Here is a 23,974-nt window from a genome sequence, read left to right on the forward strand (position 1 = left end):
TCAGGTCCTTCCTTAACACACTCTTTCTTCACTTTTCCTTTCTGGCATATAGCTCTGGTTTGTGACTACAGTTATGTATTTTTTTTTTTTTAAGATTTTATTTATTTATTTGAGAGAGAGACAGAGAAAGCAACAGAGAGCATAAACAGGGAGGAGAGGGAGAAGCTGGCTCCCCGCTGAGCAGGGAGCCCCATACGGGGCTGGATCCCAGGACTCTGGGATCATGACCTGAGCCAAAGGCAGACGCTTAACCGACTGAGCTACCCAGGCGCCCCCAGAGTTATGTATTTGATTATGTCTGTTTTCCCCACAAGTTTGTGGAATCTTCCTGAGGGCAGGGCTGGTCTGTACCCCCAGTACCTAGCACCTTGCCTGGAATATAGTGGCTCAGTAAATATTTATTGAATGATTGGGGAATGAACAAAAAGAGAGCTCTATTATTTTAGTGGCTATTAAACTGCTACAAATTAAGGAGGAATACTATTTAAGATTCTGTAGCAGAAATGAGAATAAAATATAAAATGCATGTAAGTTCCTGGCTTAATGCTCAAATCCAAGGGCAGCTGGAGTAACATCTCCCACTTTCTCCCTCCCAACCCAGGCAATTACTGTTGTCTTTTTAAGTTTCCAAATGGCTGGTAGCTAACGCCTGCAAATATGAGTAAGTTAAAACAAAAATATCTTCATCTTCACAAGCAATAATTCACTCAAATATTTCTCTTGACATCCTGGATCTAGCTTGCTTTGTCAGTTCCAATTTTTTTTTTTTTTTTTTAAAGAAAAGAAGAGAAAGAGGAATGAAAAGTCATGCTAGCAAGTGATCACAAAAGTGCTGACATCTGTGTTAAAAAAGCATGTAAACATGTAAGCATTCTACTTTTTCGGCAAAGCACTATTTTAGGTGACTTTATAAATTTGCATGTGAACTAATTTTTTTTTTTACATTGAATAGACACATATATATGGATTAATGAAAGACCATGGAAAAGGTATTTGGTGAAGACTTAAAACTGAATCAGTGAGAGGTAAAATAAAATACGTCTTCTGGTATCTACAGTTATTCCTGGGTCTTTTAAAAAATAAAGGAAGATGGTGATTTTATGATGGTGACTTATGAAGTTTAAATCACCTCACTATAAACAAAAGTGTACATACCAAAAGAATGAAGAACATAAAGAACACAAATGTAGTAAAATAAATTGGTCCCAAAACTCGATTAGCTTCCTCAATCTCTGCGAAGTTGATATCACCCAAAATGATACGGAATTGAGTGAAACTATAAAAACAAAACAAAACAAAACACCATAATACAAAAACAAAGAATCTCCAGCATTGATGTAACATTCCTTAAAGATGATTTCATACTTTTGGACCTTTTTATCAGTACAGATAGCTGCCAAATAACAGAAAATTGTCAACCCCTTTGGAAAATTCTTGCTACTTATATGACCAATTGAAGCCTCTGGAATAAAAATAATATGCTTTCATGCTAAATATGTTATTTCCACTTGGTTAAAAAGAAAATATAATAATATTATTAGATGACATAAAGCAATTAGCTATAAGAATTTAACACATAATCTGGCTAAAACATGGTTAACTCTAAACTTCACACGGTCACCCTCTTAAAAAACCTCTTAAAAAAGACTTAGCCAAACTTGTATGCATTCAAAGATCCAGTATCCTCACATGCACTCAGAGTGGTGTTGAGTGGCCGTGTGTTGCCAACGCTGGGTCTTAATCAGTAAAATCATTTCCGTTCCTGACTTCCATCAAACAGTGACATTAATTAGCTGTCCTTCAGTACAAAGCCTTTTTAACTTCTATTATCATAATTCTCTTCTTTCCTAACTAACTCCTTTCTCAATGGCATGGAAATCTCAATACCGGTTATTTTTTTTTTAGTCTTCATATCATATTTGAGAACTTTGGAAAAGACTGAAAATTCCTGTACTGATTTGAGTTTCTCTTAGAATATTAGAAATACTATTTTTTTCTTAGAAAAAAAACTCCAAGTTTAAAACATGTGGCAACAATACTGAATAAGAATGTAAATATTGGCAAATGTCTCTTAAAAGCTGCCATCTGCATTGAGTGCTGAGAAGCCCTCTGCCTTTGTAACAGTATTGCTTTCCTACAGCTGTTCTACTATGTCTCATTACTCTAGAGCTGCTGTCTTAAGCTTATCAGCATTAAGCATTGCCCTCTTTGCATCGATGGGTCATCGCTTCTGGGAAAGATAATTAATTCTTATTTTTAAATAACTATTTGAAAATACTTGTTGATGAAATAGCAACTGTGAAGATTTCTTTATCCTTCAGAAGGCAGTGACATCTCTAATTAAATTTTTCTTTTTAATTTCATATATACTTACATACACTCTTGGAAAGTACTGAAGTCATCAACTTGAGTGCCAAAGACGAGGTAGGCCAACTGAGCATATGCTAAGAAAATAATGAAGAACATAATTGCAAAGCCAAAGAGGTCTTTGGCACACCGAGACATGGTTGTGGAGAGCTGACTCATGGTCCTGTTAAAGTTGATGAATTTGAAGAGCTGTAACAGAGGGAAGATATCAACAGATGAATGGGTGAACAAAACGTGGTAGATACGTACAATGAAATGTTATCCAGCCTTACCAAGGAATGAAATTTTGATATAGGCCACAACATGGATGAACCCTGGAAACATTATGCTAAGTGAAATAAGCCAGACACACACACAAAAAACAACTATTATATGATTGCACTAACATGGAGTAGCTAGACTATGGAAATTCATTGAGATAGACGAGGTTACCAGGGCCTGGGGTGAGGGGGGAATTCGGAGTTAGTGTTTACCGGATACGGAGTTCAGCTGGATTGATGAAAAAGTTCTGGAAATACATATGGTGATTGTTGGACAACAATGTGAATGCAATTAATGTCACTGACTTGTACACTTAAAAATAGTGAAAGTTATAAATTTTATGTTACATGTATTTTACAACAACATTTTTGGAAGAGAGAGAATAATGACTTGCTTTTTCCCCTAAACCCAGCAACTTCTCTTTTCTCATTCAAAGAGTATTTGTTGAGTGCCCACCATGTGCCAGGCCCTGTTCTTGGAGCTGGGAACAGCAGAGAACAGAACAAAGCTCCTGTCTGATGTTGCTAAAATTTTACATGATGGTTGCAATATAGTAAAAACAGCTTCAAATCATAATTAAGAGGATTAGGGATATTCTTCCCCCTAAGAAAGATTAAAAGAGGGGGGAAAAAAAGCCACAAATGAAAACTAGTGAAGAAAAACAAAAAAACCCCCTCCAGGAGATACTTACTGTATGTTATTAACTGTCATTCATTATTTAGCGACTATGTGCCAGGCATTATGGGAAGGGCTATGTATACTGACTCAGATCTTTGCAATGAGATTGAAATACTGGTATCCTGCCCTCAGGAGGCAGCCAGGGCTCAGAGCCAGCAGCTGAACTCAGCTTTGTCTGACAGCAAAGCCATACTGAACATTTCTATAGGCAACACTAAGGATGGCTGTTCAGGTTGCTCATCCCAGCCCCGAGGCATGACAAGCTGCATAGCTCTAGCTCAAAGTCCCGATGGAAAACCATTAGGGGGATACATCAGAAGCCAAGTCGCAGTGCCTGCCCTAAAGAACTTTAATGGTTCTCTAAGTTTCGGAAGCAGAATAGTTACAAGCAAAACACTAAATAAAACACTCAGCCTGAGGCACAAATTGAAAGGAAATCTCTAGAATTTATTCTTATACACTGTTTTGGGCCACAATAAACATTTTTTGAAGGTTGTTGTAATCACATTACTTAATTCCTATTGGATTTGGATTATTTATTACTATTTCATGATAAAGGTTTGGTTGTGTGAGTGGTGGTTTTTCCTGAACAAGCATGTAACTAAATAAACAGCAAGACAGATATAGGATGAGGCCTACACCCTCCGATAAATCTCAGGCCTTCCAGGTGTGAGTACCAATTCAGGAAAAAAAAATAACTGTTGGTGAGTAGCTTCTAGAACAGTGCTGTTTAATAAAACTTTCCGTGACGAAGGAAATGTTCTTTATTTCCACTGTCCAGTACAGTAGCCATCAGCCACATACAGACATTGAGGCCTTAAAATGTGGCTAGAGGGACAGAGAAACTGAATGTTCAATGGTATGTAATTTGATTAACTAAAATTTCCATTTCAATAGCCACTTAGGGTTGGTAGCTACCATCTGGATAGCAGAGTGACATGCGGGCAGCTGCCTCATTATTACTACAATTTCCTGCATCTCCAGAATTGAGGCTCATTTGTATATGAAATGCCCTAATCTTTCACATACATGGAAATGTACACTATGTTTCAGAAAAGAAGGAAACGGATAATTAAGGTACTACTTGGAAGAGTATGGATCTGTCCCAATCTCAATTCTAGGTAAAGCTTCCATCTGGCCTCCACCCAGAAAAGAGGCAATCCTTCTATAGATCATTTCCAATACATCTTTCCATCCCTTCCCATCCGCACCCCTCATTCTTGGTTCCTTTTCCTTCACCTGGTCGCACCATAACAGGTGAAACTCAGACCTGTCCCTGTGATAGTGTAGCTGAGGGCCCCACGCCCAGCTGACGTTGAAAAGGGCTCTTAATTGTACTCGATAAACAAACCTGCAGGGACAGGTCTTGCAAGAGCGCAGCTCAGGTCACAGGAAGCACCATTCACACTGAGAGGAAGGATCACATGGGTCCTGTTAGTTTACTTGCAAAATATGAAGCAGCTATGCCTGGCTATTTGAATTTGGCCACAAAAAGCAAACTCAAGCCCTCCAGCATTTTGTGTGATTCATGTTAGTAAAAAGAAGAGAAAAATATTAAAAATCCAGACCATGAACTCTGCAGATTACCTTAATCCAGACAAAAAATACGATGACAGCAGCTATATTGTTGAACTGTATTTGCCAGTATGCCAGATGCTCAAAGTTGGGGAAAGTATTTTGATCTTCTCGAAACTGTAGTAGCACCTCCACATTGGATGTTCTATATATGTTAATTCCTATAGCTACCACTGACAGCTGGAAAACAAAAGATTTATGTATTATTACAGTGTTTTAGAAACATGTAACTTACCTTAAAATGACTATTTTTCCTTACCCATGTATTACTCCTAGGGCTCACCAACTACTTATCTAAATCACTCATACGAATGACAAGTGTTGAGCACAGCCACAAAACAGGTGTAACAATAAGCCAGCTGCATTCCCTTAGCTAGGAAGAGAAACCCACTGAGAACACGTGTACGTGTGCACACGTGCGTGCGTACACACACACACACACGACATGTTGCTATATTACAAACTCAAACTCAAACAGGAATGCCTTGTTTTTTCTGCCACCCTCATTGAAATCACTTTCCCCCCCTTCTCAGCCTCATCTTGCTTTGTTTTTGTTTTTGTTTTCAATTGCCAGCCATACATTTTTTCTACTATTCAACAAATACAAGTGGATATCTATGTATACAGTACTGTGCCAGGGGCTAAGAGGAACAAGTAGAAGTAAAATGCACAAACTCTGTTCTCAAGAAACTTATACTCTGGTTCAAGACCAGATATACACACAAAAATAACTAGTAACACAAAAACCTAGTAAGGAGTTGGCATCACACAACACAAGGTGAAGGATGAACAAGACATATCTAAAAAGAGTGCTCTTAAGAGGAAAGAAGATGCTTGGTCTTAAAAGATGGTGTGGATGAGGGTCAGAGAGGGCTCAAGAAGACTTGCAGTGGGAATATATGTGAGCCAAGGGTTTCCCTCCTGCTCGTTTCTGTCCCTTAACTCATGACCATGCAACTTTTCACATCGGCTTCAGTTCTGGGCTCTAAAACCAGATCTGAGGAGAACACTGGGCCCTACTTGCATCCATCACCACTGGATTAAGGTGTAGGTGTGGAAAATGCCAGAGGTTAACCATTACAACCTGGGCCTCCTGTGGGGTCTGAAGCCACAGCAGGTGGGTTGTCACAGGTGCTGAGACCTTTGCTGTCCATTCCCTTTCTCTTCTCATGCATGATAGTCAAAGACCACTTCATTAGCCCTTCTTAAGATGGCTGTCTTGATCATGGCTCAAGGTGATTATCATAGCAAAGACCTGCCTGGCTACCAACCCCAGCTGAAAAAGCCAACATCACCACCTTTTCTTTGTCTGTGAAGGATTCCCAGAATAAATCTTGAATTTTTGTGCTGGTGGTGGGAATATTTTCCTTGAGTTCTCTGGAATACACTGAAAATATGTCTCTATGTTGACTTAGTTGACAGGGAAGGGTTAACTGACTGAACAATAACTCTTTACCCAACTCTCACTAGGGACAATTGCTTTGTACCCAGGGTGTGGTCATTTATACAATGTCAATATCATATCAGTACACTGAATTTCCCAGAGAATTTTTCTTGAATGAGAGAAAAGAGATGAGGGAAAGAGATTTTGTAAACACTTGAGTTATGTTCTCCTGAGTTTTCTTTGGGATTCTCATCCCCATGTACAAAAGAACTTTCCTTCCTTAATGTAAGCTTCATAAAGGCAGGGGTTTGGGTTGTTTTGTTCAGTCCTATATCCCCAATGCCTAGAACAATGCCAGGCACATAGTAGGTGCTCAGAAAATATTTCTTGAATAAATAATCATTTTCACCCTTGAAACCTACCAATCAACAAAATTATTTGAATTCAGACTTCTTTTTCTTTTAAGATTTTATTTATTTGAGAGAGTGAGAGCAAGAGAGCTAGAGCACGAGTGGGGGGAGGAGCAGAGGCAGAGGGAGAAGCAGGCTCCCCACTGAGCAGGGAGCCTGATACGGGGCTTGATCCCTGGACTCTGGGATCATGACCTGAGCCGAAGGCAGACGCTCAACCGACTGAGCCACCAGGCGCTCCGAATTTAGACTCCTTAATAGTCTTCTTTTTATCAGTAATTCTGCTAGAAAGACTGTTTAGGTCAAATAAGTTGACTAAAGTAAGCCCATAGATTTCAGAGTCTCTGTTAAAGAAACAAAAGGAAAACAGGGAAAATAATTTCAAAATGATTCCAAGATGTTATATTTATATTTAGAGTAGAATTACTTTTCAAGTTTCAGGTGTGCCTTAGTCTGATAAAAATGCCTTTGCTTTTTTTCATGGGGTTGAAGGTCCTGTGTAGCACTGGGCTTATTTTGGAGGGTGAGCAGAAGGTGTGCCCTCATTTCTGCTAGGTCAGAGAAAGTTTCAAAGGAGAAGGATGATTCCAGTAGCCCTTCCTTATTCTTTACAAAAGCACGCTGTCTGAATTGTTGTCTTGGCAGTACTTAGAGTTCAAAAAAACAAGAACAATAGCACAATGAAGCAAGTTTTCAAAGAAATACTTGCAAAATGTTGTGGCTGCTGAGCCAAAGAAACTATCCTCAATTTCCATGATATCAACAGCTATTTTCTCCGAAGTGGGTACAAGGCCATTCCCTGGGGTGTGGAAATAAAATATGAAAATTTCTATCCAAGTGAAAAGAAAGTATTAGAATTCTATTTGTATTTTTTTAACCCAATCCTTCAAATTCTCTGTTGTCTATGTTTTTACAAATGTACCTAATAGGCCCCCCCCACACACTCACGCAGAGTTTATAAAGAAATGGAATATATTAGGGTGTGTTGTTAAAGTTTTCACTGATAGGTGTACATAATCGAAGAGGTTGATTGCCACTAACTATTCTTTTGCTGATACTGAAGGTATTTGGTTAAAATCCAAACAAACCTGCCATTAATGAGCACAATATCACACTCACACTCACCTTTTTACCTTTATTCTCAATGACTTAACTATAAATGTATCCATATAAACTAAAAAGGCAGGGTTTGCAATCTTAGGGTTCCAAACAATAATTGTTTTCTAGAATAATTTTCAATGTATATGGACCCACACTCTTCCATCATGCAGTTCAGAAATATGTTGAAAAATTACTTCCAGTATCCTTGCCTTTCCTGCCTCCTTAAATGGTGAAATTCCTTTGTTCCTGTTATTAATATACCGAGAATTTGGGGATCCACAGTTTGCCTACAGGAATTGTGTGATGTTACACAGTCATCGTGAAAGAAGGGATGCACTTCTAAATGCATCAGGGTCGAACGGGTTCCACCCCGAATTCTACAGGAATTTTTATTTGAAGTAAAAGCTCTTTCTGAATTACAGATGCATGTAGCCTGAGAGGCAACGGCAGAGTGGCTAAGGTTAGCTAAGGTTACCGTGAGAACTGAGTGTACGTCTGGATATGAAAAGCACTCGGAACTGTGTCTGACACACATGACTTCTAAAGCTTTAGCGATTATTATTGTTATTGCTCCAGTTAATATTATTGTCATGCAATATAGATCTATATAGTTCTTTTCAATGTCTTAAGCATTCTTTTACTCACATATGAATAACATTTTTCTATATTTAAAACATCTTAATAATATTTTCTATATTTTGCCAACTAATTGTAGTGATGATCTGATAATGGCTTGATGTAAATGCTTCACGAAGCCCAGATGAACTTTTGGTTGTTATGGGCAGGGGGAGAATAATGGCCAAGAAGTAGGGTAACGGAAGAGAGAACGCTGATAGGGTAATGCACCACCTACTGAGATTTCAGGGGGGCTCTGTCAGCGGGCAATGGGCAGTGGAAAGGACGGGCTCTTAGGCACGTAACAATTAAGCCTGCTCTTACATGCTTCGATGTGTAACAGGACTCAGCAAAAGATCATGCGTTCTTGCTGAAGGGGGAAAAGTTGGTCAAAATGCATTTCTCCAGGGAGGCCCCTGGCAGGAAGTGATGAGGATGATGTGGAAGGGAAACCATGTTGAACAAGTGTAAAAATTATAATAGTCAAGGGCAGGCAGGGGGTCTACAAGGTGTCATAGTCTTGACTCTATCCTCAATGCCTTCTGATTTTCTTGAACCTGATACAGAAAACGTGGATGGTCCCTCACTGGTATTTTGTCTTTTTTAAAGATTTTATTTATCCAAGAGAGAGAGAAAGAGAGAGAGAGAGAGAGAGAGAGAGATCACAAGCAGGGGTAGAGGGAGAAGCAGGCTCCCCACTGAGCAGAGAACCCAATGTGGGGCTCCATTCCAGGAGTCCTGGGATCACGACCTGAGCCAAAGGCAGACGATTAACTGACTGAGCCACCCAGGTACCCCCTCACTAGTATTTTGTACGCTGAACTATTTGCAGGAAATTTTAAACTGCTACCCCAAATATTTTCAAGATGTTTCTTCTTGCTGTAACTTTACACATGTGCAGAAAAATACAAAATAATTTTTGCTAGTAGTTGAAGACAAATATCATTAACAATAACAAAAAAAGAATAAACAAAACATTCTTTTCTCCCTCATGTCTCATATGGCATGCCAAAGCCAAATATGAATTACTAAGTTATTCTTTTTTTTTTTTTTTTTTATGTCTTGGAACTCTTGCTGTATCAGCACATACGGATCTTTCATTTTTTAAAAAAATTATTTATTTGTTTTTAAGTAATCTCTATACCCAACGTGGGGCTCAAACTCAGGACCCTGAGATCAAGAGTCACATGCACTTCCAACTGAGCCAGCCAGGTGCCCCACTAAGTTTTTCTTGTTATTAGTGTGGCTAATTGATAGCTCATCGTAAATACCTCTCTACTTCTATATTCAGAAGGGTTACTCATGCAAAATGAGATATTGATTAGTAACACTGAAGTTGAAATAGCAGAGGAGAACGTTTAGATTCTCCTTCAGGAATATCAGAATCCACAATACTGAGGAGATAGATCAAGGACTCTAATTAACATGTTTTTATAACAGAGTAGGGAATTTGGTGTTGTTCTCAAACCTACCACAATGATCACAACATCCAGACAATTCCAGAAACTCCTGAAATAGTGTAGCTTGTGAATGCGAATTTCCAATATCTCTTCCACCACATAGTAAAGGATAAAAAAACAAAAGATAATCTCACAGGCTGCCAGGAAGAAATCAAAAGTTGTGACATATCGGATCAGCTTTACAGGCTGAAATTGCCAAGATGGAATCACACCGCCTGTTGCTGGGAATTCAACCAATAACCTGCGTTGCAATAAGAACAATTAAAACAGTAACAACAACAACACATGGATGCAGCCAGGAAGGACATCCATCTATTCTGTCCCTGCACTAATAAGGGATTGGAACGGCAGCTACAAGTCACCCCAAAGTCGTGGCAGAGTATTTTTAATCACAGCTAGTAACTACATACTTGTACAATTCTGTGCCCCCAAAAGGAACAAGACTTCCCAAGTCCTCCTAAAGAGATTACTCCTCCTCAGTCTCCCCTTTACTTTTCCGGTATTTATACTCCTCAAAATGCTCTATAGTTTTGTTTTGTTTAATGTAGAAGTTAATCAACAAATAAGCCTTTCTAGGACTTCTATTAAATCCAAGTAATTCAACTAGGCAATGAAGAACGTAAGAAATATAACTCATGCATTCAAACGTGTATGGCCTGTCGAGAAGTAGGATGTGTGTGTAAGTATATATATGTGTGTATGTGTATATATACACAAACTGGGTTTCTCATTCATTCATTTGGTATCACCTAACTAGCACTAATAATTCGCCCTAGGGGCTATTCTTGCTACCCTTCCCAGAGCCTACAGTTAATAGGTGTTCAGTAAATGTCTGACAGTCTAAAACAGTAACATGTATTTTATTTTCAGTCACACTGATGACACCGATGTTTAGCGTTTTAGCATAACTGAAGTGAGGATGTTTCTTGCCTAACTCCCATTTCATAGATGTCACAGTGAGAAAATTAAATGATTCGTTTAATGGTACAACTTCCCTATCAAACTAGAAATAGAATACCTAGCTCCTTAAGACTTTTAAAAAACCTTCAGTCAACTATTAGGTATAACTATCTCTCCCTTTCCAGGATGGGTAGCCACACCTCGAGCCTGAGTGTCTAGGACTCAAGCAAGAGCAATAATCAGGTCCAGGCAGAGACTACGGCAAATTAGAATTGGTCAAAGAAGAGTGAAAATTCTTCCTTCCTCCTCACTGTCAATCTCCTGTTTTTTGTTTGTTTTTTGTTTTCTTCCTATTCGATGTGTTGGAGAGTATGGGTAAGAACCAAAAACCCAGGAGAGCAATACTGAAATGAAGCGCCTCGTCATAGGTTCAGTGTGAACTTGGAAGGGCAGAAAGTAGCCTCTGTGCTCTCTATCCTGCTCTGGCCCTGCGTCTGTCAACCCCTCCAGAAACGTAGACAGCAGCAGAGAGAAATGAAATAATCGCCTTGACAATATTCACTCGTCAAGTATGGGGAGGAAGTAGAAGACATACTCAAGGCCTTCTACAGACATTCCCTTCAATTTCAATCAGAGTTGAGTGCCTGTTTTTATCCTCTCTCTATCTGCACTGAAATCGTTAGGAAAAGTTCAATAATGATTGCAATCGATTTTCATTCATTTCTAGTAATAACTCATTTGACTTCATGGGATATTATTTCCTTCAAAAGTTGTTAAATACATGGTCTGGAAGAATCCAACCGGCCATGTAAAGCTGGCATGCATTTAGCCTCAAAAATGATCACAAAATAAGGATATTATGAGAATTTATCCTTCTTATTTGGTTGGTAAATATATATGCAAGTAATTCATGCCAGCGATGTCTGGGTGTTGCTGACATGTTCACCAGGAGGATTAAAGGGGGTGAACTCTGGATCCCCCTTGCCTTGTTTTTCTTTTTTATAGTACATATTACCTTCTAATATACTATTTAATTAATTTGTTTCCTTCGTTTATTGTTTATTGTCTATCATCTGTCTCCTCCTGGTTGAGTGCAAGCTCTGTAAGAGCAAGGATCTTTATTTTATTCACTTATGTCCCAAGAGCCAAGAACAGTGCCTGGTACATATTAAGTGTCCAATAAATGTTTGCTGAATAAATGAATGTATGAACAAAAGGCCCCAAACAAGCCCATAGGATTTTTGTCAGTTTTCTCCCTGCTAACCAAGTGATCATGATGGCAATGTCACAGGATCTCAGAAGGAACTTTATGTGCCTTTGGTGAATCTTACGTGTAAGCAGATGCCTGGGTATTCTCCTGAACCTAGGCATAGCCCCTGACTGCCATGCTTGTGTTCTTAAATAGCATGGGCCTCATCTGACAGTGGGAAACTCAGGGAAATGAGTCAAGATTTGATGGCCAGAGGCCCTGGTAACAGAGCATATAGCACTGATCATCTTTATAATGAGTAAGAATAGATGTTAGCAAAATACGGTGCTTTTTCTGGGAAGGTTCCAGCTTTGGGATAAACTTGGACCAGACTTAAGTTTCTTCCCAACTCATAATATTCTAGGATCCTAACTCCTTTTCACCAAATATACTTATCTCACTAAGCCTTTGTTTTTCACCCTTCCCTTGCTATTGGCTCTGATCCTCGGCACTCTCTTTTAGCCAACTGCAGCAATGGTTTCCTGGTCTCTCTCAAGACTAGGATGTACCTACAAACACACAGACATGGGAGGGATCAGTGCCCTTGGTACACACCTGATCACACAGAACAGGTTAATGTTGGCGTTGTATACTGAAAAGTCAATAAAAGTTGCCCTGGTTCCTCGGTCCAGCCAGCCATTTTTCTTGAGGCTAGCAACCTGGGCAGCTGTCTCCTCTCTTGTTCTTGACAAATCCAGGTAATAGCCAGCTCCGCTATAGGTTGCAATCATTCCCCAGTGGCTACTCCCATTCAAGTCTTTTTCACTTGTGTAGATCCAACTAATTAAAAAACAAAATGAAAACAAAACAAACAGATAAAATCAGTGGAACTCTTACGGCAAATACAAAGGCAGTTGGTTCCTGGTAAGACAGAGTATGTAATAAATCAATATAAGTCTTATCAAGCTGGGTAATGTGCTTGGTGTGGTGCTTCGTGTTTTCTTATTTAATTCTCGTATACTTATTATCCCCATTTTAGGAACGAGGGCCCTGAAGCTTAGTGAGGTCAACTCAGTCTCAAAGCTTTTGAGGTTATTGTCAGGAACCTACACCAGGACTGCCTGCCTCTAGAATCTGTGCTATTAGCCCTTAGTTTATATGGTTGCCTTCCCTGGGTAACTATACTCAGGGGCTAGATGACTCTAGGCTCTCAGAGAAAATTGCAGCCAAGAGGTACAAGTTCATCAAGTACCACTGTCGGCAACTGAACTAAACAAAACTCCACAGGGCATTTGGGAATTAATTAATTGATTAATTAACTTCAGAGGGGGAGAGAGAGAAAGTGGTGGGGAGTACAGGGAGAGGGAGAGAGAGGGAGAAAATCTTAAGCAGGCTCCATGACCAGTGCAGATCCCAACATGGGGCTCAATCTCAGGACCTTGAGATCATAACCTGAGCTGAAATCAAGAGTTTGACACTAACTGACTGAGCCACCCAGGCACCTTAGGGCATTTGGGAATTTAATCCACAAATACTGACAGAGGTTCTCTTAGGAACCAGATGCTTCTTTGGCATTAATGAGGATATAAAGATATAAAAGGAAAGAACCAAGTTCCTTTCCTTCTCTAATTTACAGTAAATAGGGAGAGAAGAGTCATGAAACAATTAAAATACAAGGTAGATGGATGATATCCAATGGAGAAGTAAATTTCTCGGGCAGATCAGAGGAGAGCTATCCTCATCCAGGGGTCCAGTGCCAGGGAAGGTGCATCAGAGAAAGCTTTTGGAAGAAGCCACAGTGGACCCGGGCTGTGAAAGGTAAATAGGATTCAGGCAGGCACCAGTGGATGGGAAGGGCATTTTCAAGCCTGGGCCCGGCGGGGCCAGAGAAGTACAAGGCACCCAGCTGGCAGCTGAGTTCAGCTCACATACGATGAAGAAAGAAGGCTGAAAGGTAGACTGTGATCAGATTGTGAAGAGCAAGCAGGAAGGGGTCACTGAGGGAAGGTTTCTGAGAGGCATGGAACAGGGTTCCTCCAGTGGCTGCAGGAAAGACTGGAGTGGGGAGAATAGGGGCCTCACATGTAGACAAAAGTGGCCACAGCGGGTCCGAGACCGCCTTTCCTTGGGAAGGCCTGCTTGCAAGGTTGCAGGGTTATGCCTTGGCTGCCACCTGGAACTTGACTGCTAAACAGCTCCCTACACTGATATAAAACTTGTCTGGCTGCTTCTCTCTCTCCCTCTGCCTCACCTCCCCCCGCCCCCATCCCCCCCAGCCCCGCTCATATGTGCGCACTCTCAAATAAATAACATCTTTAAAAAAAACCAACAAAAATGTTGTGTGACTGGGAAGAGTGGCTGTCTGTACAAACACAGTGGCTCATGCCCAACACCTGCTTTCCTTCTGGACTGACTACCTTGGGCACTGAGTCTCTAACGAGCCTCTCTGACAGACAACATTTCATACATGTCGTTATGGTCCGTTATAGGTTGTAGCCCATCATGGGGCCTGTGTGACTCCCACTGGGAAAGCACTTTTGGGAGCCTGCATTTTTTTTTTTTTTTCCTCCAAACTCTACCCCATGTGCCTGTACCCTCTGCTGCTTCTGCTTTTATCCTTCCGTTGCACTGAAGCTTAGCCATGAACGCGACTGGGTGACAAATCTTGTGAATCCTTCCAGAACATCACTGAACCTGGGAGTGGCCCTGCGGGCTCTGACACAGCTCAGTTAAGCAGTGCCTGCAATAACCCAGAGGTGATGATGAGGCCTGAACCAGAGCAATGATAGGAAGACAGGAAGACAGACAGGAAGGATGGACAGAGGACACTGCAGTGACTGTCAGCAGAACGTGGCCTCTGATTTGGAAGTTGGAGCGAGGGAGAAGGGACATCTGAAAAATGATTGGAGACTCTTTTTGGATAATGCAAAGGAGCTGGTAGGACACAGGTAGGATACAGATTTGTTTTTTGTTTCCTATCACTAGAACATAAGCTCTGTGAAGACAGCGGGTTTGTTTCTGTTTTGTTTCCTGCTGCTTTGTTACCCCAGCCAGCACCAAGGGCATTTCTAGAAGAGGGAGACTTCACTGGGAAAATGCTGGCACATGTTAACACTCTGTATATTTGTTAATGAAATGATAAATTATCAAACAGACATGAGAGAGGAAGCTACTGGAATGCCGAGGGAAAGAACGTAAAGAAAGAAGAATATAGAACCTAGGAATGAGAGAGAAGCGGGAGAGTTAAGAGGAGGATTAGAGAATGAAGGGAACCCCAAGTTTAGTGTCTCTCTCAGAAGTCAAAAGAATGAGCAATCAACATAGCCGGTTTCTGCAGAGGTTGAATGGGATCAAGATCGAGAATTGGTCATTGGGTTGGCAAACTCAACAAATCCACTGGTGGCTTCCAAGAGAGACATCAGAAGCACAGGGCTTAAGCTTTAAGGGGTGAGTCAATGGTAAGGGAATGGAAGTGGCAAGTGAAGGCTATTCTTTCCTAAAGCTTGTGGAGTTCAAGGGAAGGAGAAATGGGAGTAACTTGAGAATAGGGCAGCATCAAGGGGTGGTTTAAATACATGGTGGTCCATCCCATAGTGGAAATCACCCATTCACCCATGCCTCTGGTGGGTCTTCACTGAGCAGCTTTAGACACCAGGCAGTGGTCAAGGCTTTGAGAATACAGCATTGAACAAAATACAGTCCCTGCACTCCAGAAGCCTGAATACTGATAAGGAGCTGAGGGCGGCCAGCAGCCACCCAACAGCGTAATTAATATGGAAGAAGCGATGTGGTTTAGTGGAAGAAACATGGGTTTTGGAGTCAGGCTGGTTAAATCCCAGCACGGTTCCATTTATGAGCTGTGATGCTTTGGGTAAGTGAGCCTCAGTTTTTTCATCAACAAAATGGAGATGACATGTATTTCAGGTTGTTTTGTGAAAGCAGATGAGATAACGCATGAAATCACTTCTTAAATACCACCTGGTAGTGGCTGCATCCACTTCTCTTATTAATGCTATGAGATAGAGTAAAATATTAAACCAGGTACTACAGTTTAAGGGCATGTTTATGCTTTGCAGGAACTAGAAAAAGGAGTAGAGCAAAGTCATTATCAAAGCCGGACAAAATGTCTTTCGGGATGATTCAATCCCTTTATGCTAAATCTTCTGACCTTTACTTAGTGTGTTCCTTATGGACCCTGGTACTAAATAAGGTATGCACTGGATGATAGACAAAGAATCTGATCATGGGAAGGCTGTCTGCCCCCACTGTATATTAACAAATCTGGAGTCTGGGTGTCTCAGGTCAAGACAGGGATCTAGATGAACTGACAGAATTAGCTTAGTAAAGTCTAGAAGACTATTCTAACCATAGTGACTCACCCAGGGGCAGTGACCCTAAGAGGCCCACCTTGGGACAGCTTGAGAGCTCTTCTTATTTCTTTATAATAACTACAGTAATTCTAAAAGTAATGATTATCCTCCCCCCCCCCTTTTTAAAGATTTTATTTATTTATTTGACAGAGAGAGAAAGCACAAGCAGGGGGAGCGGGAGAGGGAGAAGCAGGCTCCCTGCCGAGGAGGGAGCCCGATGCAGGACTCGATCCCAGGACCCTGGGATCATGACCTGAGCCGAAGGCAGATGCTTAACCATCTGAGCCACCCAGGTGCCTGACTATCCTCCCTTAATACATAAGATGTTTTAAGTATGATTACAAAAGAACACCAAAAATCCCTGCAAATATGCACATGGACAATACATACTCAAAATCATAAACACACACTTGAGAGGACAGGCTTTAAAGCAGACACGAAACTGCCTCACAAGCTTATTACACACTTTAAATACCTGTACTCTGAACCAAAATGTATCTGTAAATGCTAGTAAAATGAGAATTTCTGTACCAGGATAGTTCTCAGTAACAACCTAGTGAATGATGTCACCAGATCTAGAAAAAAAGGATCCAGACATCTTCAAAGAAACCTCCAAAGGCCCAGGTAGCTACTTTTGATGGGCCATGTGGTCAATAATTTAGCCTTTTGAAAAATATGTATGCAGAAGCTGAAGGGGGTAAAAAGTAGAAAAAGCTTGAGAAACCAAAGGCCAATTTGGTCATGGTCTTAACTCTATGCACTGAAGATTCATTTAAAGCATCTTCTCCTTGGTTAAGGGGTTAGAGGATGAATGAATGAATGAATGAATGAGTGAATGAGAAGCCAGGGCGCGCATGGCTGCCGGAGGCACAGAAACTTACGCAGTTCCATTTCTTGGACCGAAAGGAGCTCTGTCTTCACTACTGACTGAGTAGACATCATAGCATTCTTTAATCTCATCTCTCAAGTCCTGGGGGATAGAACAGGATCCATTTCTGACTTTGAGTTGCCGGATACGTGGCACCCCTAACAGGAGGTTCTCGTAGTAGATGAAGCTTCGGTTGTCAGCTTCGGTTCTGTTGCTGGGCTGTGTCTTCCAGTACAGCCCATCCAATAAGGCACCTTCTGTGAACTGAAAGTGAAGGAAACATTTTTTAAAAAATTTGTTAAAAGCCCCAAGCTTAGCTTTGTAGCTGCTTTGCTCTTTCCTGGAATGTTTGTATGACCAACAGTTTGGCAACTCTGTAAACATGGTAGAGTAACAAGCATGGGTTTTGCTGTCAGAAAGATTTGGGCTGGATCTTGCTCCGTCGCTTGTTAGCTGTGAGGCCTTGAGCAGGATCCAACTTTGAGCCAAAGTTCCTGCATCTATAATATCCATCCTTTGCATGGCTGCTACCCTGGTACCCAGTGGGTGCTTAATAAATGGCAACTCTGATTTTTGCCCTAGGACTAAAGGTCAGGGGTGTGGTTCACGTAAATCCACAACCATGATCAATTTTACTTTCCCTTATTAAAATAGCATCCCACATAATCATGGTTCCAAACTTGTCTGGAGAGGAAACATCTAGTTTTGATTACCAGTCTGCCATCTGGTGGATCTTTTAAGTGTCTGGATTATTTTGGCATATGGTGAACTCAGTAACTGACCCTGCCCCTGCCACTGCCCCTGCTTTTAGAGCTTGGCATTCATTACCATGGAATTGTGCATATGGGAGAAGTCTCTTATTAGTTGCCTATGGGGAAGAAGAAGCTGTTTCTCAGTGTCAGCTTATTAGATAATCAGTAGAGATGGACTGATTTGCTCTGTTCAGGAGGGGAGAGATTCCTACTTTACAAGCATGGTTTTGGATGCCAAGTATTTTTAGGCATAAGTATTTTTAGGCATCAGTATTAACGGGTTCATATGGTCCAGTTTCCTCTATCTTTACAACCGCCAACTCTGACTCCGGGGTTTAGTAAGAGTTTTAGAAAGCATCTCCGCAGGAAGAAACAAGTCTTTCCTCTCCAGTTCCCTTTCCAGTTTTCTTAGGTTCTGAGCACCATGCCTCCCATGTCAGTTTAACATTTCTCCTGTGGTATCACTCATAGCTTATCCTCAGTTACTGTGTTGGCTTTTGTGACAATCCGGGAAGGGGCTGGGTTGAATTTCACATCAGAGATCTCTGAAAGAATGTGCCTGCCTTGTATCAGGCGCTGCTCTAGGGCACAGGCCATCATCAACAAGGAGACAAAAACCAAAAAACAAAGCAAGACAAAACAACCAAATCTTGCCCTTATGGGCCATATATCCCAGGAGATACTCAACAGACATTCAATGAATCATGAATGACTGAGTGAATTATAGACGAGGGTGAGGAAGTGTCTGTCAGGCTAGAAACAAGTCCATTTTTCTTACTCCCTAACTATGTGTAAGCATGCTGATTCTTCATCTCCTCATCTGCCACCCGGGTGTAGTATCAGCCCTTACCTCGTATGGTTACTATGGGATTAAAAAAGGGAAGGTATGAAACACTCTGCACGGTGCAAGGCACATACAAGGTTCTCAATAGAACCATGACTTCTAACAACTCACCACAGCCTACACCTCATACGGTGTCAAGCACAAGGTGGATCCTATAGATACTGCGGACTTGAATTTATGAAACCAAATGAACAATTTTCAATGGTAAAGAGGTACTTTGAAAGTCATTTGCAATACCTTCCAGAAGTCTTCCATTGAAGAAAGAGTTTTAAAGTTTGTTTTCTCTGTTTTGGACACGGGGGTGTCTAGGAAGAGTTGTGACATTATCCGGGTATAGTAGTACACACTGGAGCTCATCATCCCATATGTCACTGGAACACAGAAAAAGCCACGTGAACCCTGTGGGGGAACCCACGCACTCACTCACACACTCCCAGTGGATGGGCAGGTAGCCACAAACATTCTGCTGTGTCCCCTGCCTTCCTTCCCTTTACCATTCTTCTAGGATCTCTCCCTAACTCTTGGGCCTATAAAAGAAAGAAATTCACACTGGCTGATGTGAAACAAAACTGGCTTACTACAGAGCATCAAGTGAAGATCAAGCGCCTTCACTTGACATCTGGGACATGCCTATTTAACCTAACCCCCCTCCCGCCATCAGCCCCTCCACGCAGTGAGGCCGCTCCGGGATTAGTCCCTCCACACAGTGAGGCCGTTCAGAACAGGCCACTACAGAGGCCAGGCCGCACTCCTCGTCCTGTGGCTGGGCACGTGCTGTCACTCTCCCTACGGTAACACGGGCAGGCCGCTCTCTTCCATGTCGGTTCTCCATCCGTCTCTGCTCTGCGCCATGAGGCTGACTTCTACAGACTGTACCACATGGGCTCCCTTGCCCTTTGATTTGATCAGGAAACCTGGGGGCCTGAGGAAAGAGAGGTTGGGTTTGCTCCCACCACCCTTACTCCATTCCCTCAACACCTGGAGGCAGCTTGGCAGGGCACCCTCTAACCTTGGCCACAGCTGCTGGGAGAATCTCCCTTCCCACAGCCACACTGGGTTGATGCCATGCCATTCCCTCCCCTTGTCCCCCCAGGTCTGGAGGTGGTATCTGTTCCGAGGGCCTCACTCCCCTTGTGGGTTCCCATAACCCTCCCCACTTGTGGAAATAGGCCCTTCATTACATGTTCTTTAAATTTTGAGTTTTGAGTTTTCCATCTCTTTCCTTCCAGAATGTACCCATCTGCCTCCCATCTACCTGTCAAATCTTCTACGGAACCCTCTAAACCCAAGCTACATCCCTGCCATGAAGATTTGCTGATTATATCAGCCCATTCCGAATGGTCCTAGAGGGAGATGGGAAGATAATCTATAGGCTTAGTAGGTTATAGGAGATGGGAGGTTGAATCTTGGCCATGCCTGCTACTCACAATGTGACCTGTGCAAGTTGCTCTAACTTTTTCTTTTTTTTTTTTAAGTTGGGGCTTGAACTCACAACCCTGAGATCAAGACCTGATCTGAAATCAAGAGTCAGATGCTTAAGTGACTGAGCCACCCAGGCGCCCCAACCTGCTTAAACTTTCTTAGCTTCAGTTTCCTTTTCTGTAGGATGGGAATAATCAGCTATCCCATAGGAGTTTTTGGTGCTTACATAAAAATAGTAACTAGGGGCGCCTGGGGTGGCTGAATTGGTTAAGCAACCGCCTTTGGCTCAGGTCATGATCCTGGGGTCCTGGGATCGAGTCCCACATTGGGCTCCTTGCTCAGTGGGGAGTCTGCTTCTCCCTCTGCCTGCCACTCCCCCTGCTTGTGCACGCTCTGTCTCTGACAAATAAATAAATATTTTAAAAAAACAGTAACTAAAAATTACCCAGTACAGTGGCTGAAACTTAAATGCCCAATAATGATGGTTCTTCCTCCTTAATCGACTTGCTATAACACATGTATTAAAAATTTCAGTACTTAATGAGAACTGTCTTACACTGGACTCTAATTTGCATGTGCAATATGCTATAATTCTTATAACTGACAAAAAGCTTCAAGGGGAAACACTTCTTTTTTTTTTTTTTTTAAAGATTTTATTTATTTATTTGACAGAGAGAGACACAGCGAGAGAGGGAACACAAGTAGGGGGAGTGGGAGAGGGAGAAGCAGGCTTCCTGCGGAGCAGCGAGCCGGATGCAGGGCTCGATCCCAGGACCGTTCCTGGGATCATGACCTGAGCCAAAGGCAGACGCTTAACAACTGAGCCACCCAGGTGCCCCTCTTTTATACTTCTTTTGACTACAGAAGTTTTTCACTTCTTTTAGTCACGGTTCTCAATATCCAGCAGGTGATCAATACTCAGCTGACTCTGTAATAATCTTCAGGCATCACAAAATGCATTTAAAACCTGGTATTAAATGATTTGGGGATTAAGTGCTATTTAGTAAAATCTCATCCTCATATAGCTCCCTTCCCCACCTGAGCAGCATAGAAAATTAAGATTAGTTAAAAAGAGGAGTATATAATGATTATTTATACAGGTCTGTGATTTATCAGTCTTACACAATTCACAGTGCTCACCATAGCACATACCCTCCCCAACGTCTATCACCCAGCCACCCCATCCCTCCCACCCCCACCACTCCAGCAAACCTCAGTTTGCTTCCTGAGATTAAGAATTCCTCATATCAGTGAGATCATATGATACATGTTAAAAAAAAAAAAAGAAGATAGCAGGAAGGGAAAAATGAAGGGGGGGAAATCAGGGGGGGAGACGAATCATGAGAGACTATGGACTCTGAGAAACAAACTGAGGGTTCTAGAGGGGAGGGGGGTGGGGGGATGGGTTAGCCTGGTGATGGGTATTAAAGAGGATATGTACTGAATGGAGCATTGGGTGTTATATGCAAACAATGAATCATGGAACACTACATCAAAAACTAATGATGTAATGTATGGTGATTAACATAATAAAGAAATTTTTTCATAAATGTACAATAAAGGTGAATTTTTTCATAGGGCATTCAGTACTTGTTTGGTCCCACAATTAGTCCTTACAACAATTCTGTTAATTAGATACTACTAACCTCAAAACAAGTACTTCTAATCTTCAGTTTAATGACCAAGCATTATTTAGCATCTATTTTCTGAGAAGCTGTCTGCTAAATACCAACTCTGTGAGGGGCAAGGAACGAAACACTTGATAGTATTCCAGTATTTAGCGGGCCACAGCTTAAAATGAATACAACACTTTTTTCTATTGATCCTTCCTACTCGAGTATTGTGTTGACTTTTGCACAGCCACAGATATTGAAATAAACTGTTAAAGATTAAAAAAAAATAAAAAGCGGCGTAGATAATAGTGATTCAAACACAAGTGTCTTTTAAAGTCCACCGCAAGCAGTCAATGGATCAATAAATACACACAGTCACGAGGCTTATGTGCTCTATCTGGAGGGGAAGGAACGTTTTTCCCATCCCCTTAGTTAGGCTCCCTCACCTGTCCTCCTACGACCCACAAATTAGGATAAGAAATTCCTTTTCAAGTGTTACATGACCTGCCACCTCTCAAAACTATATTGGGCCAGAGTTAAGGGTTTAGACTTTTAATCCATTCATATTTATGGGACAAAGTGCTTATGAAGATAAGCAAGGTGTGATCTCTGTCCTCAAGAAGAAAAGCCAGTAAGTTTCCCTGGGAACAGCACTGCCCACTCAACTCCTATAGAGGAATGGACAAGGTACTATGAGCTCTAGGAAAGCTTTCTGTGGATCCAGAGACAGCTGAGGAAACAAGGCTGATATGATGCTAGAGGAGTAGTGAAGGAGTCCCCAAAACCTAATAAGTAATTATGAAGCTGATTTTTTCAATTAACTTGAAATTAGAATTTGCTTTGGATTAATTAATATAGATCATTCTAAATTTTTTACCTGTGGGGATTTTTTTGTTTGTTTGTTTAAAAAGAATTGTAACAAATGATTTAAATGTTTTGATTTATAAATATGCTAGTTCTATATGCATACATATAAATATTTTAGCCACTGATTAAAAATTTAACTCTTAAACAAACCATGAGAGACTCTGGACTTCAGGAAACAAACTGAGGGTTACAGAAGATGGGTATTAAGGAGGGCACATATTGTGATGAGCACTGGGTATTACACACAACTAAAGAATCGATGAACGATACATCAAAAACTAATGATATACTATATGTTGGCTAATTGAACATAATAAAAAAATAAAATAAAAAAATTTCAACTCTTTTGTTTTCCTATATTTTTAATATCGATTCCTTTTGAAATTCTCAGGACCTGTATGAAATTTCATGGCTTCACTAAAAGGGAAGTGATGCATTCCCTTGGCTATTTAGCACCATCTGTTGGACATCCAGAGAAACACTGTCATCTAGCTTTGAAGGGATGATTATTCTAACACATTCAATCAGCAAATATTAACTCAGTCCCTCCCTTGTGCCAGGCCCTGGGCTAGTCCATGGGATATCTTTGAGTGGTAGCTCCTTACGCTCCCGGAATCACCTACACCATGAGTCCACCTAGGTTGTAGCTAAAGGACCCCTGGGATTTGGAAGCAGAATGATTTGGGTTTGAGTTTCAGCTTTGCTTCACCTAGAATGTCTGCCTCCGTGGTCATGATAGTGGGTCTCGGTGTCTTGGGATCTCAGACAAATACTTAACTTATCTGAGCTTGAGTTTCATCAACAAGAAAGTGGGTATAATAACATCTAGGGTGGGATGCCTGGGTGGCTCAGCCGGTTAAGCGGCTGCCTTCGGCTCAGGTCATGATCCCAGGGTCCTGGGATTGAGTCCTGCATTGCATCGGGCTCCTTGCTCAGCAGGGAGCCTGCTTCTCCCTCTGCCTCTGCCGTTCCCCCTGCTTATGTGCTCTCTCTTCAACAAATAAATAAATAAATGAAATCTTAAAAATAACATCTAGGGCTTCTGCATAGTTCAATGGGAGAAATGTATGTGAAGACATTCTACATGATGTCAAATGCAATAGAAATACAAGACTGTATCATCATTTTCTCTTTAGTCCCTGATGGAGAAAGCCCACTTGTAAGGTAGCATTCACTCTTTAAATGAGCTGAATCATGAAGAAAAAAACTACAGGATGAAATAGATAGCCTTAAATGAGGAACAGAAAGGAGAATGTTAAAAAATATAAGGTAAAGGACAGATATATGTCTATGTGTAT

General features: G+C 41.3%; 1 protein-coding gene across 1 annotated transcript in view; it reads right to left on the bottom strand.

Moving 5' to 3' along the window:
- PKD2 (polycystin 2, transient receptor potential cation channel) overlaps positions 1–23,974 on the bottom strand; it is a 52,801-nt gene that overhangs the window by 11,563 nt on the left and 17,264 nt on the right. The window contains exons 3-9 of the mRNA XM_021702318.1: positions 19,012–19,145; positions 17,192–17,442; positions 12,556–12,780; positions 9,864–10,092; positions 4,894–5,061; positions 2,375–2,556; positions 1,156–1,276 (exon numbers count right to left, since the gene is read on the bottom strand). Coding sequence (XP_021557993.1) covers positions 1,156–1,276; positions 2,375–2,556; positions 4,894–5,061; positions 9,864–10,092; positions 12,556–12,780; positions 17,192–17,442; positions 19,012–19,145 — 1,310 coding nt within the window. The remainder of the gene's footprint in view (positions 1–1,155; positions 1,277–2,374; positions 2,557–4,893; positions 5,062–9,863; positions 10,093–12,555; positions 12,781–17,191; positions 17,443–19,011; positions 19,146–23,974) is intronic.

Source organism: Neomonachus schauinslandi, chromosome 2 (assembly GCF_002201575.2).
Source record: "Neomonachus schauinslandi chromosome 2, ASM220157v2, whole genome shotgun sequence".
NCBI classification, from domain to species: Eukaryota; Metazoa; Chordata; class Mammalia; order Carnivora; family Phocidae; genus Neomonachus; species Neomonachus schauinslandi.